The 16,044-nt window shown below is 41.3% G+C and overlaps 1 protein-coding gene across 4 annotated transcripts in view; it reads right to left on the bottom strand.

Annotated features, from left to right (window-relative positions):
• Positions 1–187: 187 nt before the first annotated feature.
• Positions 188–16,044, bottom strand: part of TMPRSS2 (transmembrane serine protease 2) — a 20,067-nt gene continuing 4,210 nt past the window's right edge. For 3 of the 4 annotated variants that reach the window (XM_042868383.1, XM_042868385.1, XM_042868384.1), the window contains exons 2-15: positions 14,460–14,622; positions 13,223–13,292; positions 11,951–12,152; positions 11,543–11,626; positions 10,034–10,153; positions 8,740–8,869; positions 7,545–7,655; positions 6,847–6,890; positions 5,984–6,158; positions 4,072–4,247; positions 2,837–2,932; positions 1,781–1,923; positions 822–974; positions 188–660 (exon numbers count right to left, since the gene is read on the bottom strand). In XM_042868383.1, the coding sequence (XP_042724317.1) occupies positions 649–660; positions 822–974; positions 1,781–1,923; positions 2,837–2,932; positions 4,072–4,247; positions 5,984–6,158; positions 6,847–6,890; positions 7,545–7,655; positions 8,740–8,869; positions 10,034–10,153; positions 11,543–11,626; positions 11,951–12,152; positions 13,223–13,237 (1,461 nt within the window). In that variant the 5' untranslated portion in view covers positions 13,238–13,292; positions 14,460–14,622 and the 3' untranslated portion in view covers positions 188–648. Of the gene's footprint in view, positions 661–821; positions 975–1,780; positions 1,924–2,836; positions 2,933–4,071; positions 4,248–5,983; positions 6,159–6,846; positions 6,891–7,544; positions 7,656–8,739; positions 8,870–10,033; positions 10,154–11,542; positions 11,627–11,950; positions 12,153–13,222; positions 13,293–13,653; positions 13,783–14,459; positions 14,623–16,044 lie in introns of those variants that run through there. The other variant, XM_042868386.1, reaches the window with a different exon arrangement.

Raw genomic sequence — 16,044 nt, 5'->3', positions numbered from 1 at the left:
GAGTCACAGCAGTTCGAGGCAGAAGAGCACTTTTTAATTACTGAGAGGATCAGACTGATCTTACTTGGAGCAATCTGAGTTGGATGACGGCTGTCGTGATCCTGAGGATTTATAACTACCTGAATATGCAGTTTGTATTTTTTTTTCCTGTGTCTCTACTAACATAGTGCATGAAAACTTCCCTTCATATATACCAAAAAACATTCATTTCTTCTTACATTGCCAGCCAGCAGCTCAGAGATTCAATATTCACATTACGTGACAGTTAATTTAAAACCCCACAAAACCAACTGTCTCAGAACCCTGCTACAAAAATCTGAAGTTGTGATTAAAATTTCTATTTTAAACCTGCACCTGATTACCAAGTGAAAGTTACTCAGCTAAAAAAAAAAAATCTCAGCAAGCATTTAGCAGAACGACTTTCCGAGAGGCACCCCATCAATAAAGGTGCTTACTGTGATATTCCCTCACTGACTAAAATCTGTCACTGTAGCCAGCACATAATCCAGCGTGCAATTCTTCATGTTATTAAAAAAAAAAAAAAAAAATTCAAAGAGAAAAATCATTTGTAAAAGTGAATAAATATCCCAGGCACCCATGGCTTCATTTTCTCTTGTTCTCAGAAACATTGAATGAGAAATGGCGTTGTCATCTGTTGGCCTGTTTAAAAAAAAAAACAAACAAAAAACAAAGGCTCTAGCTGTGCTGACAGACCATCTCATCAATTGCTTGGATGCTTCTCAATGCAATAACTGAATGGAATAAATGATTAAAGCCAAGTTTCACCACTTGGGGCATTTAGAAAGATAGAAACATTTTACCTGCATATTTTTATAAATCCAGTCTGTAAACACAGTCATATTTCCGTAAACTCCAGGCCTGTTGGGACTAGCGCAGCCAGTTCCCCAGCTGGTATCTCCAACCAACCACCACACCGAGTTCTTGTTTGTTACCAGAGGACCTCCGCTGTCACCCTGCACAAAACATTGGTGCACTGTTAGTGACTGGCCACCAGTGAATCACAGAGTGGCCTGGGTTGAAAAGGACCACAATGATCATCCAGTTTCAACCCCCTGCTGTGTGCAGGGTCGCCAACCAGCAGACCAGGCTGCCCAGAGCCACATCCAGCCTGGCCTTGAATGCCTCCAGGGATGGGGCATCCACAGCCTCCTTGGGCAACCTGTTCCAGTGCCTCACCACCCTCTGTGTGAAAAACTTCCTCCTAATATCTAACCTAAACCCCCCCTGTCTCAGTCTAAAACCATTCCCCCTTGGAATATGAGTTGGATTTCAAAAAAAAAAGAGCTAAACGTTATTGCAAAAGAGCAACTAAAATAAAACACTATGGCAATTACTGTATTAAATGAAGACTATACGCCATAGGAATGAAAATAGTTTGCCCAAAGCGTTACACAAGACAGACTTTACTGACTTTCTTGTTCACAAGCATAATGCTACAGTAATGTAGTGATTACAAACAGCATTTGTTCATTTTCAAGTATGAGATTACCAAACATCCTTGAAGCACGTATAAAAAGACTGCCTCAGCCTCTCAGCACTGGCCCCCTGTGACCTGTAGAGCATGACAAAAAGCTCTCCCTGCTACAGGATGTGCCACAAAATAAACTAGAAGCCCAACTAAACTGTTAGTCATATCAGTCAATTAGAAACATATTAAAAATTCTATCAGTTTGGAATTAACTGATGATAAAATCCCTACTAATAAGAGCACAAAAACGATCAACCAGATCACTGTTAGGTGTTAGTTAGAAATAATTACCTGACAAGAATCAATTCCTCCTTCTAAATATCCAGCACAGACCATTGTAGGCAAGACCATGCCATCATAGACATAGACAGAATTACATGTAGAACGTTCTATTAAGAGTACCTTGGCATAATTCAAGTCACTTGCTGTTTTACCTAAAATTGAAACAAGCATGAAAACACATAAAAACAATGACAATATTAGAATAAGCATCAAGTTACATTCCTATTACAAATTTCAGTGGCTAGCATTACTCAAGACAAAATAAAATCATGAGAAACTCAGGGATGGATGCTTAAGATGAAAAGTCCGTCACGCAGAAAATACCCTGACATTTAAATTCCTTTCCCAGGGGTTATTTACTCTGCATTGCTGTTAGTGTACTGTAAGTCAAGATAATAAGGACCTGCCTACTACAAGCCCAAGCAACTATATTAGCCGTAGGGCTATTAAAAGCACGTGAACAAAGCAATGAATGAAAAAGCCCTCCTCAGTTTTGCGGTCCGGCACTAGGCGGCAGCAAATCCCAAATTCAGCAGCCCTGTCCCTACCCCAGACCACAAACTTCATATATTCACAGAATCGTTTAAGACGAAAGGGACCCTTAAAGGCTACCTATTGCAACCCCACCCCTGCAATGAATAGGCACACCTACAGCTACATCAGGTTGCTCAGAGCCCATCCTGCCTGAGTTTGAATGTCTTCAAGGATGGGGCATCCACCATTTCTCTGGGCAACCTGTGCCAGTGCCTCACCACCCTAATAGTAAAAAATTTCTTCCTTATGTCTGATCTAAATCTCCACTCTTAGTCTGAAACCATTTTCCCTTGTCCTGTCACAACAGACTCTGCTGAAGAACCTGTCCTCTTCTTTCTTATATCCCCGCTTTGGATACAGAAAGGCCGCTCTCAGGTCTCCCCAGAGCCTTTTTTCCTCCAGGTTACACAGCCCCAGCTCTCTCAGCCTTCTGATATTGCCTCTTTTTTCCGTTCTCAAGTCCCACAAATTGATCTAGTCTGAAGAGGACTGGCTGTGTAGAAGACCCAAATGTGTCAGAGCCATGCTTACCTCCTTGATACTCTGCTCCCCACCCAGATATCCAGCACTCCTCATTAGGCTCGAACATCAATCCCGGGTTAGGCAGACAAACTGGCTGTATATTATCTACAAAGCAAATACAGTGACAGTCTAGCCCCAGATGTCCAGGCATAATGCGAAACAAGTGGATACAACATTACTCACAGTGACCAGCATTTGCCTTAAGTACATACATGCTGTGCTCTTTTCTCTGTACTTTACCCCCATTGCAGCTAAGCAATACCCTGCAACGCAGGCAGCAGTGAAAAGCTAAGCAGTTGCTCCTTCCTAGAGGACTACTGCATTCTGACCTCAAAGTGATGAAGGAGCACAGTTAGTGTGTCTAGCTCTATTCAACCAGCAACCTGGCTACCTGCAACAATTAACAACAGTTCATGTGATCAGTAAACAAGGACAGAGAAGAAACTCTTCCAAGAACTAGCTTCATCCTGTTTGCAAAATCCTGCTGAAAATAATCACTAATGCAAGTGGGATTCAATGCCTATATACAAGAAGGGTGAAATAAAAGATTTCAAACATTCTAGCAAGCAGACAACCTCCAGAATATCTCAAGTCAGTTTAAGCTGATGCACTGAAATACAGGACTTGCAATTATAGCACCCCCACACACACAGAACGTATATATATGAAGTACTTTAAGTAATGTTTTGTATTTCAGTTTCTATGGCCTGCTTACAAGGAAGCATCCCCACTTTTAAGAAAATCCCTTTTCAATTTTATGTGTTAAAAAACTGTTACCAATCTGCTAACATGGGGAATCATAGAACAGCTTGGGTTGGAAGGGACTTTAAAGCCAACGCCACCCCAACCCCTGCTGCGGGCAGGGCTGCCCCCCACCAGCTCAGGCTGCCCAGGGCCCCATCCAACCTGGCCTTGAGCGCCTCCAGGGATGGGGCACCACAGCTTCTCTGGGCAGCTGTGCCGGTGCCTCACTGTTCTCCTAATATCTGACCTAAATCTCCCTTTTTAGTTTAAAGCAAGGAATCTGATCAAGAACTTGGAACAGAGGTTTGGGTTGGTTTTAGAGGATTGGGGTTTTTTTGTTGGTTGGGCACATTAAGGTATCACTACTCATATTCTTTTGTTCTTCCCGTAAGTATCTACAAGGATTTCTTGATCAACTTCGGAAGTTTTAAGAGATATACTCACTACCCCCTGCTTTTTTCCCTCCCCCCCACCCCCCTTAAGAAGAGCAGAATACATACCAGTAAAAGTCAGCGGTGTCTCTAACTTCATAAGGGCAACATCATTGTCTTTAGAATCTGTATCATAATTTGGATGGGAAATTATTTTTTGCACTCTGTATCCAGATGTTGACAGCATCTCATTCTGGTTCAGAATCCCAGCATAAACAGTCCAGACGTATGCATCAGAAAATTGTCTACAGAAAAAAACAAGCGTTAGAAGATTTGCTTTGCTGGCAGAGAAACTCAGCTTACAGAACCACAGAATCACAGAATTGTAGGGGCTGGAAGGGACCTCTAGAGATCATCCAGAACAGCCCCTCTGCAAAGCAGGCCCCCTACCTCAGGCTGCCTAGGTAGGCATCCAGGTGAGTCTTGAAATCTCCAGAGAAGGAGAATCCACAGCCTCTCTGGGCAGCCTCTTCCAGCGCTCCATCACCCTTACTGTGAAGAAGTTCCTTCACATATTGGTGTGAAAATTCCTATGCTCCAGCTTATGGCCATTTCCCCTTGTCCTGTCCCCACAGACCTTTGAAAAGAGGTTGGCCATGTCCTTTTGACTCTCACACTTAAGATACTTATAAACATTAATCAGATCCCCTCTGAGTCTTCTTTTCTCAAGACTGAACAGACCCAGGTCACTCAGCCTTTCCTCATACAGAAGATGCTCCAGATCTTTTATCATTTTTGTGGCCCTCCGCTGGACTCTCTCCAGGAGATCCCTGTCTTTCTTGTACCAGGAAGCCCAGAACTGGAACTCAACCTTCCAAGAATTGTTTTTACTATCCATGACCAAGAATGCATATGTATTTGACTGCCACTTCTGGAGGCAAAAGCAAACAGTAACTCGTGCCTTATTTTTGGCCAGTCTCCCTTCATCAGTCAACTTTAGCAGCATGACTTTTACTGTAATGCAAATGTACTAACAAAAACTGACCACAAGATTTTTTTGTTTTTGGGGTTTTTTGTTTTTTTTTTTGCTTTGTTTTGTTTTTTTTTCCTAAAAGACAAGCTACAGGCCATCTAACTTCAGGAGAGCTTGACTCCAGTTTCATAAGTGTACAAAAATTATTTGAAGTAAGTTAAGTATCACTGCCAATCCCCTTTGTCACTCAGCACAGCAAATTATAGCCTGAGACTGGAACACAGAAGCCTCTTTATTGATTTCAGCAACTGAGGGATCAAGGTGTTATTTCTGAAGTCTCATATGTCAGTGTTATCACTCATGTGCTACCCAAAACATGGAAGGGCAGCAGAAACCAGAATTAGCAAAAATGTAATCTAGTGAAGGAATTTATCTTGAAAATGCTAGGTAGCTGTTTGGTGGGTTTTTGTTGTTTTTGTTTTTAACATCAGGCATATTCACTAGGTATAATTTAATTAGTCTCTGTGCTCCAGAACAATTCCCACATGCTCCATAGAGGACTTTCTATATGTGTGAGATCTTCCCTCCCCCCCCTCCCCGGAACTGACAACCACTTTGCAAAGAAAACCAAATTTAACCTGAACCTTAAAACCCAGCTACACCTTGGTCACCACTCCTAACACTTTTGTATATTATGGAGCACACAGTAGAAAACAGAGGAGGGATAAGATCTTCACATAGAACTAAACGCTCACATTCCTTTCTCAAGGTTAAGGACAAAGTTATTTTCCCTTGGCTGAGCCTCAAACTGTGATTCAACCAACCGTTAAAATGTCTTTGCTTACTGGGCTTTCCCTCCAATAAAAGCAGCTGCCTTTTAACATAAATACACTTAACTGTCCTTTAAGTTTCTGCTTTCAAGTTAAAAATTGACAAAATACCAGCCTTCCTTCTCCTCAAAGCCTACACAAAGTGTTCCCCAGATAGGTATACATACATCTATGGTTAATACTAGCTTGGGCTTTACTCCCCTGCAGCATGAAGACATGAGCAAATAAAGGCACTCACCCCTCCACGCAGTGGGCTGCCGTCACCAGCCACTCACGGGTGATGAGGGAGCCTCCACAGATGTGGGTGTCCTGCACATGGAGGCTCACCTGCCACGGCCACTGCCCCAGCGTCGCCATGCTGCCACCCACGATCCTGCCCATGATGGCTTTGCTGTTAGTGGACAGGCCGCACTCTGAGGGGTCAGGCATACACAGACACGCATTAGAGAGAGCTGGTTTCAAAGGCGGTTTCTTCATCGCAGGCTTCACTAAAGCTCAATAGAAAGGGAGCACGGACCACATCCACTGCACTGCTGCGAGCTGATGCCACAGCCCAGCCATTGCTCTATGGTGCTGGGACTCATGGGGACAGGGTGGACCAAGGCTCCAATCCTTCACACTGCCCTCCTCATTGGTAGCTGTGCATCACAGTTCATCACTTCAGAAGTGAACCGTGAGAGGGTGGATTGTTACACCCTTGAACGCTGGCCTTTGAATGTCTTTGGTGAGCCACACAGACACACACCCCCATGCAACAGGACAGGCAACACCCAGGGGTCACCTCACTGTGGTGAGGAACAGCGATGACCACCGGATGGCCACGTGTCAGTGCACCAAAGACTTCCCTCCACATCGCACAGCAATGATTACAGAGCTCATCATGGGACAAGCTGTTTAAAGGAACATGTAACAGTAAAGACAAAGCTGGGGACCTAACATTCCCCTTGTCTCCTCTGCCATTCTGCTCCTTAAAGTCTAAAACCAGGGCACAGAATTTAGTCATCGTTCCCACCAAACAATCATTCATGCAGATTCAAAAGGATTTATGGGCAGAGTGCTTCAAGGCATCAACAAGTGGAAGTCTGAGAAACATATACTTACTTATGCAGCGCAGAGAAACCACATTTCCTGATGCACAGTAATCACTGCAATAGAAATAGAGAAGAGCAAACAAGCTTTAAGACACCCAGCGAAGCAGACAGTGGGCAGAGCTCACCCTCACCCTCCAGCTTCTTCCTACCCATTCCAGCTATATGCCCTGCTTTCATGCTCATCTTCCTCCTTTCTTCACTCTCTCCAGCTACCCTACCAATACCCATCTGGCCTTCACCGTTTCTTGCATTCGCCAAAACTGTCACATGGAAGACCGCAGACCACAGTACAGCCAGGCAGCACATAAGGCTTGTAAGCCTATTGAGGAGCAAGATAAAGAACAGCATAAGAGAAAATTGAGTTGATTTATGAAATAGTCATAGAGGAATTTGAACAACAAGGGAGTAAGACAATAACTTTTCAGGTATAGCAATCTACATGTTTGCGAATAAGAGGCTTCAGACTTGTTTAATGCAACTTTGACATGTCAACCTTCCAAAGAGCACAGAGGAACAGGATAGGGCATCTACACTTTTAAAAGAAGAGTAGAAGTGTTTTTAAATACAGAGAAGAGCAGCTGCTGCAAGCAGACTGAAAACAAGGTCTCTTTCCTTTTATTGTTAGGCAGGCTATATCTCCTACAACAGCTGAAAAAATAAAAATAATTTCTTGATAAAAAGAAATTATTTTTTTTTTAGCAACAATACCTGCTTTGCAGCCTTTTGTACAAGTCTGTATTCCCCGCACTTGCATTTAGCTTCATAAAGCTTCTAATGGAGACATCAGCTGCTACTCCTTGGCTATAGTAATATGTATCTCTGTGAAACAGAAAGATCGCACTAAGAAAACCAGCAGTTTTGGTTTTCAAATGACAATAAACAGTGCCAAGCCACAGCTTCTGACAAGGGCAATTCTAAAATATTAATTTCTTTCTGTATTAAGCACAGAAAGAACCCAACAGTGCAGTACTAGCGCCAGAGACTGATTCTTAAAGAAATCTTTCAAGCTCAGTTTCCCACCAGACAGTTAATTAGTAGATTAAAATAATATTGTTATCTATTATGTGTACATGGTACCACTCTTCACCTTCATGAAACAAGGCACGATGAAGAGATGCCTTTGCATCTCTACATACACAGTGAAGTTCAAGTCTAATAAGTTCTAGCAAACACATTTCTATGGGACAGCCTCAGGGGTAGTAAATGCTGCTGCTCTGCAGGGCTTTCCAGCTGAGGAACAGCCTTGCAACATTGCTGCTGGGTTGACTTACTGTCTGAGAACTACTTTGGTTATTGCTGGTTCAGAGTCCTTAATTACAAGTGCTGCAGGCAGCCTGTGCACATGCCAGATCTGCCTGGGCAATTAATTGCCCTCATTACATTACACACTGGAAGACAGCACTTGCCACATCAGAGACAGGCAACATAAAGTATTTCAACTGCAGAAGAATTCAGGCTACAGCATTATGCACGGAGAACATGGACAGCATTCTTGCCACAAACATTTGTGCTGATCTTCCACACAAGCATCTGTTATTTGTGTCCTCAGGAGATCAAAGCTTTCCATGTAATACTGATGACAAATTAAGCCAGAATGGATGTTACTGGGCAACTGTAACAAGCTGGTACTGTGAAGCAAGCTTTGGAGGATTACTGTGAGTTAACATACAAGTGACCCCATGGAGTAACTACTGCATGCATGCCAGAAACACATCACCTGTCAGAGGAACTTTCCATTTTGATTCTGTAACACCTATCATTGTTAAATTAGATCCGCTTGAGTTCAACAAAGCTAGATCACTAACTGCTTTTTGTTTCTGATTTGTATTCTTAACAACTGCAAGATTTAAGGGAATATTAACTTTTCCATGTATTTGCAAAGACTGACAAAGGTTAGACTTACACACTGTAACCCATGTCTTGACATGCAATCTTTCCAAAATCATCAGTCCAGTCATCTTCACAAACAGGGTACCAGGTTTGGCTGACAGGTGAATAAACTTCGAGGATGAAGTTTGGTCCATAAAGTCTAACTGCCAGAAAAGGAAGAAAAGAACAAATCCCCAAAACATAAGAACACCACACACACTATGTTACTGCCCTGTTTAAAGGTTCTGCCACCCATGATATTTGTATGCACAAGCTGGTGCTAATTTAATGCTGCCATCTATTCAATTTTAGAGTAAATATCAAGTAGACAGTTTCTACTAGAAATTTTAAGGAAAAGTATGCAATATAGTGTTCATCATTTCAGTTCTTATTCTCAAAACTCTTTCATATTCTAACACTGCAGAAGATTGCAATACTCAATTTTCCATCTTTTACCTACACAGCCATGTATTACATGTAAATAAAATATAATCTGACGTAATCTATTTCTGTTATATCTTAATGTGCCAAATTGCTTCAGACAAGTGCTATAGAGCAAAAACATAACAAGGAGCAATCTTCTATGCCCCACTGTGTATTTATCTGCAAAAGAATTTAAAGCAAAATAATTCAAGTAAAAGAGCAGACTGAGCAAGCTTCCCCAAAAACTAATTATTCAACTAAATGGAGAGGAACAGCTGTTAGAGCACATGCCAGTAAAAGCTAATACTGCATGAAGCACGGACAGAATAGGAGTACAGAATAGGAGTTCACAAACAGCATAAGCACAACACAGGTGCTAGCATCAAGTGCCAGACCTTTGGAATGGGCAAACAGATGACATTTTCACCTCACAATTCCAGCTCTTCGCCACAGCTTTTCTTGTCAGCTCTTGAGTTGGAAAAACACTAATCAGACCTTTCTTACACAAAGCAGATGTGAAACTGAAAATAAGTACTTGGAGAACGAGGAATGTGAAATATGTGGAAAAAGCTCTATACTATCACCTGAAGTTCTACAACAACAGTTCATTCCAGAGCCAGTGTCATACTCAGATTTGCATAAACGAAAATTAAATAAAAAGAGAAACTGTTTTTAAAATATTAAAACTCCAGCAAACTCAACTCTGAGCCAGTCATTTTGCTTCAGCTTTTCAATCAACCGGAAACCGACTGAAGATCCAGATATAAGATTTGATGTATTCAAACATCCCAAGCCATTTAAGAGATACAGCTGAGCCTAAGCTGGCCCTATGGTAACTTAGCAAGCTTTAGACAAAGGAATTTGACCAAAAAACTCTTGCTGCTGGCTTGACTGCTGGTACTCACCACAACGGTTTTCATCCTCCCCATTTGGGCAGTCAGTTATTCCATCACACCACAATGAGGGAGAAATGCACACTCCCGAAGATCCACACTCTATTAAGGATCCAAGACAACGATCCTCAACTGAAAGGAGCAACAAAGTCATCAGACTGAACATCAGCTTAGCCTCAAGCAATCACCACCAACTCTCACCTTATGGAACACGTCAGTTTAATAGAGCAAAGCACCAGCAAACTCTTAAAACTCAGAGCTGGGAGGAAACCTCGCCCAACACAATCAAAGATTTATTGCTTTGTCCTTCACATCACTTGTCAGATTAACTCATTGATGCAGCTGACTGAATGGACGATTTTGTCCATTGCCTCCCCCAAATAAACAAGCTCTACTAAGTTTTCTGAAAGGAGTCAACTTCACACCAACGAAGCAGAGAAGAAAGAAGAAATTAATCACACCTTGTTGTTTTCAGTCCTGCTTAATAGAAGACTACATTCACCCTGCATAAATCTGAGTTAAAAAAAAAAAAAACAACTAAGAACACAAAGTGGCTGCCTAGTAATTTTAAATGAACTACCTTCTGTTTTCCTTTCCCTTCCCATAGAGAACAGAGAGGTTCCTAACAACATAGCAAATTGTTCTTCAATTTTCTTAGAAAAATTATTCAATTGAAAGGGAAATTAAGTTATCACAAAATCGACTTGGGTAAGCCAAACATAACTGCTATAGCCCAGCTTCAGAGCTCAGTCATTCCGGTTGGAGTTGACGTCCAAGTTCAACATGTCACCTGTGTTCCAGCTTACGGTGGTTACTTGGACTGGGCACACACAACTTTAACCCACTTGCATCAAAAGCCTCACAAAAGCAAATAAACATAGGCAAACTAGTTCAGCTTTAAGTATGGTCCCATATTACCAAAGTAAAATACGTACTGATCATTTACCTTAACTTCAGCAGCTAAGGCATATGAATTTACTTCATCTCCTTCCTTTGAAGCTAAGCCAAGTTAGAATTTAGAATACAGTTTCATTTCAGTGTTAATATATAGCACTAATTTCCCAAATTAAATGTACTGTAGGATCAGTTGCCCACAATCACATGCCAGCTATCCACCAAAACACAAACCCTTGTAAAGCTATTCTTTGTAAAGCTACTCTTTAGTAAAGCTACTACAACATAGAGCTGTACTGCCTCAGCTTTTCCCAGACAGATTGTAGCTTTCCAGAAAAGCCAGCTGCTCCAGAGGAGGCAAAAAACTGACATCATTTGATGTCAAAAATGTATTCATTTGACAAAACGAAAAGAAAGCAATAGTAGCACTATTAAAAAACAAACAAACATCCCACAGTTAAGGCCTTTTTTTAAAAGCCACACTAGTTTATCTCTTATGAAACAGGTAACAAAGACTTCCTTGCCCTTAATTCAGCATAAAATGAAAGACAATAATCTATATTTCTAACTTTAAAAGAGCACTACATCTTTTCTTTTCAGAACAACAACAAAAAGAATAATTCTTACCAAAATACCAGATCAAGAAAGCAGCAATTGCACAAACGACGACTACTAAAATGGATACTACAATTATTACGATTTTCTTCATACCTGAAATGAAAGTATGGATAAAAATGAGAAATTAGGTTCACAAATAAAGTAATTTCCAGCATGGTCACAAGCGCTATGTGCATTTTACTGAATTTAAAAATTGGTGGTGTTTGCTCATCAAACTTTTCTCCATTACACCACCTTTCCTCCAAATTGTTCAGGTTCCTGGTACAACAGCCAGCCATCACTTCCTCGTTTATAGAGAGGAAGCAGCCCTCACAGATTCTCTCAATACAGGAATCTGAAGGAAAGACCACTTTTATTTCTTATCTTACTCTGGAAGACATTAAGTCTAACTTTGGAAGAAATGCCAACGAATCTTACTTGATGAACACATCCTGGACGAACTGGATGGAGGTGCTACTGGAATGCTTGACTGATGGTTGGAAACTCTTGGGATATAAGTTGGCACTGATGGAACATTCGTAGAAAAGTACTGTGGATATGGATTAGCACCTACTTGTGGCCTGGCAGAATAGTAGTTTTCTGTCTGGAAGCCATGATTTTCGTAGTACGGTGGTGGATTCTAAATGATAACGTTATGAGAAAAAAAGGGAAAAAAAAAAAAGCAAGACTGCAATTAGAACAAAGTAAATTTAAGATGCCACCTCCATGCAGAACTCTACTAGGTACTGAATCATAGAATGGCCTGGGTTGAAAAGGACCACAAAGATCATCCAGTTTCAACCCCCTGCTGTGTGCAGGGTCGCCAACCACCAGACCAGGCTGCCCAGAGCCACATCCAGCCTGGCCTTGAATGCCTCCAGGGATGGGGCATCCACAGCCTCCTTGGGCAACCTGTTCCAGTGTGTCACCACTCTCTGAGTTTAAAAAACTTCCTCCTAATATCTAACCTAAACCTCCCTTGTCTTAGTTTAAAACCATTCCCCCCTGTCCTACCAAAATCCTAGCAAGTGTCCAACACACTGATTTACATGGAGAAAGAGATTTACAGCATGTACATAATACCTCACACTCTGAATAATAAAGATAGCAACAGAGTGAGCCCTGAAGGCATGTTAAAAGATCAATTTCCTGATCCAAAATAATTCAACCTTAAAAGGATTCTTAAACCCAGCCTACCAGTTAGCTGCACTGGTCATTTCACTTGAACATCAGTACAAATAAGGAGCAAGGTTCAGGCAATACTATCATCAAAAGAAATGTTGACAACTAACAGCCCTTATATACTCAACTGTCCAGGTTCAAGAAAAAGGCTTACTTGCCATTTTGTTCCATGGCAATGCAAGGCACACCTGAGCTATTTCCAAAACACCCTGGTCTACAACAAGATGCAGAATACTTATCCTGCAAGAGATTTACGAATCAGAAGCCATTCCAATCTCTCTCAAACATACGGTTTAAAAGCATAAATCTAGTCCCATCAATACCTGAGCACTTGAAATGCTAATTAATTCAAGCCTCTTACACCTGTCTTACAGTGTATCTTTCCCATTATGCAGAAAGCATGAGAATTCCTTCTACCCACCTCTTTAAAGACTTACTAACCAGCACATCCTTCAGCATTCTAATAGTTGTAAAGAGACACAACCTCACAAAAACAAAAATTCAGAAAGGAACATTTTGTTCACTTACTACGCTAGAGGTCATCTTTCCTTTACAGCAGTCTTGAAACAATTCAAGTGTTTAGACGTAAAGACTGAACCTATAAAAAAAAAAAACAAGAAGTGGTCATAACGGAAATGGTTGTAACCAAAAAGCTTTGTCCACCTCTCTCATCAGTTAAATCTTTAGAAAAATGCCAAATTAGGGGGAAAAAGAAATATGGAAGTCTTTTGAGAGAGAGTATAAATGAAGGTACAGCCTGAAACTGGATCTCAATAGCCTCTCAATACAACCCAGTGGATCACACAGTGGCAGTCATTCATCCACAGGAGCATCACGCAAACCCAGAGGATGGCGGCGGTGCCCGCTCCTGCTACAGGAGTGGTGATATCCAGCAGCCTGTCAGCCTCCACCTGCTGTCAGCACCCAGCTGCTCCTCCCGCCTCTCCCTCAGCACTTACTCATGTATCACTGAAGCGCGTGACACGGAAACAAGAGCTCAAACAAAGCATCAGGAAATACAAATTCAATGGACTCATTTAATAATGCTACATCCGGTAGCCCTGCAAACCATGCCGTTTTCACTCTTCCGTGTTGGTTGTGTGCTGTGGCCACCACACCAAAAATAGGGAAAGACACACAGTGGGGAAACAACAAGCCAAACCAGTGCAAATGTTAGAGCTGCATCCAGTGTTTCAAGCATATAGCAGTTTATTTTAAAGTTAACCATTAACGCTAGGTAAAACCAACAATTTGCAGATACACAAGACATGCGACAATGTTTGCTGCCATATTTCTAACAAAGAAGGTTACACACCACCACAAGCAATCATTTTAATGATTAGATCTAAAGAGACTTCTCATAATGTTACTCTACATGAGGAAAAGCAGAGAAAGGGGCTCAGTCACATGCTGAGCAATACAGTTCTCCAGCTTTCCAGCTCCAGCAAGCCCTGCGCATGGGCACAGAATGGCCTCTGCTGAAGGCCACTGCTGTAGACAGCAGTTGCATAAAGACACAGCACAGCTCAGCCTGAGGCAAGAAGTTCTTTTAGAGCCTGCACCTCTATCATTACCTCACCCAGAACTGAACCGCAAACATCTCCAAAGTGAATTTCAAGAGCAGCTTAGCACCAAAGAGCATGCCAAGTTCACAACAGCTTAGGATGGCTGTTCATGGTATACACCTATTAGTATTACCAGTAGCACTCCATTGAACTCATATTTGCATGACAGACAAGAGAAAACAAGTCTTATTCTTACTTACAGTAAGTAGTTAATCAAAACTGGTGACTAAGTCTGTATGACTTCTGTTTTATGTCGCATCCATTCTTGGTCACTTCTTCATAGTAGAGTTGGGTAAACTCAGTTCTGCCCAAACTTATAGAACAAGTAACACTTTGCGGGAAGATACTGCTGTTCCTTGTTGCCTGAAAAAGAAGGGGAAAAAAAGGTACAGAAGTTTAGCAATAACAGACAGAAGAGAATATTATGTGATTTTGAGGCAAGCCAACAGGAATCACAATTTAAAAAAAAAAAAAAAAAAAAAAAAAGCTCCAAATATTTTCTATAGCACAATTTGAAATTCTTTGCCAGTTGGCAGGTGACAGGCTTCCTCGCTCTTTTTTTTTAAATAACTAAGCAACAGAGACTTTTTTCTTATCTTGACTATAACTACCACTCCCAACTTAGTCCTTGTGAATCTGTTTCCCATGCAACAGATAATAACAGAATTTCAATTATCACACTATAAAACATAGGCAAGATAAGATATAGTCATATACATATTTCCACAAAATTATTTTCCAGGATGTTAAAAAGAGATTAAAATGAAACCACTGGATTCCTATTACATTGTACATGCTTCAAAGCCAAAAAAAAAAAAAAAAACCAACCCAATGGGTAACATCCAATAACAATATAATCTAGTCTTCTTAAACATGGATCACTAAGGTAGTTCAGGATGTTTTACAAATAACCAAGGGTACTGCAGCAGATTCACAGATAAGGAAGCTGGGCCACAGAAAAACAAACTGACCTGTGAAACAGTCCCTGTCCCAACAATGACAGAAGGGATGGGTGTGTTATCTCAGTCCATTGCTTGTCTCAGTCTCACGCGTGATATTTAAATACATTACACACAAAAAGTGTTATAAAGCTATGTTGATGAGGCAAAGTTTAGTCAGAACACAGAACTATACTTTCCTTCCCCTTCCAGTCATTCCTCATCAACAAACATATGACAAGCTATAATGGCACGGTTACTGGGTACATTTGAATAAACCTCAGGAGTCCTTCAGGGAGAGAGGGGATGGGGGAGTTAACAGGGACCCTCACACAAGGAAACAGAAATGGAGCTCATCTCTGCAGCAACTTGAAAGAACAAGAGACAGGGCATAGGAGGGCAAAGCCTTGAACAAAAGACAGAGTCCACTGAGGCGGTGCCTTGCAGGTCACATGCGTGCACCTTCCAACTTTGGGAAAAGTATAGCCAAGGATTGAAGAGGAACCATCATTCAAACCCCTGAGTTTCAAAACCTTCAGTTTGTTCCAAAGTTGAACAGAATGAGCGTTTGGACACCTGTATCACAGAAGTTCCAAAAACCAAGTTTTGCTTTTCTTACAGAACTCTGAGGTAAAGAAATAATGCCATAATTTCTAATGATGGACAATCATATGTACAAAATGTACAGCCATCGCTGACATGGCATACAGATGAATGCACTGCAATACACTGACTCGCAGCAGGCAGCTATTACTCAAAATATCACAGCCTCTTTTCACATGTGCCTTAGGAGCATTATCATTATAGTTGTCATGGGTAAGTAGGGTTGACAAAAATATATATATTT

This window comes from Lagopus leucura, unplaced genomic scaffold (genome assembly GCF_019238085.1).
Source record: "Lagopus leucura isolate 7727_CA_CO unplaced genomic scaffold, USGS_WTPT01 Super-Scaffold_100001, whole genome shotgun sequence".
NCBI lineage: Eukaryota > Metazoa > Chordata > Aves > Galliformes > Phasianidae > Lagopus > Lagopus leucura.
Note: the sequence above shows the minus strand (reverse complement) of the source record. Positions and strands in the feature narration are given on the sequence as shown.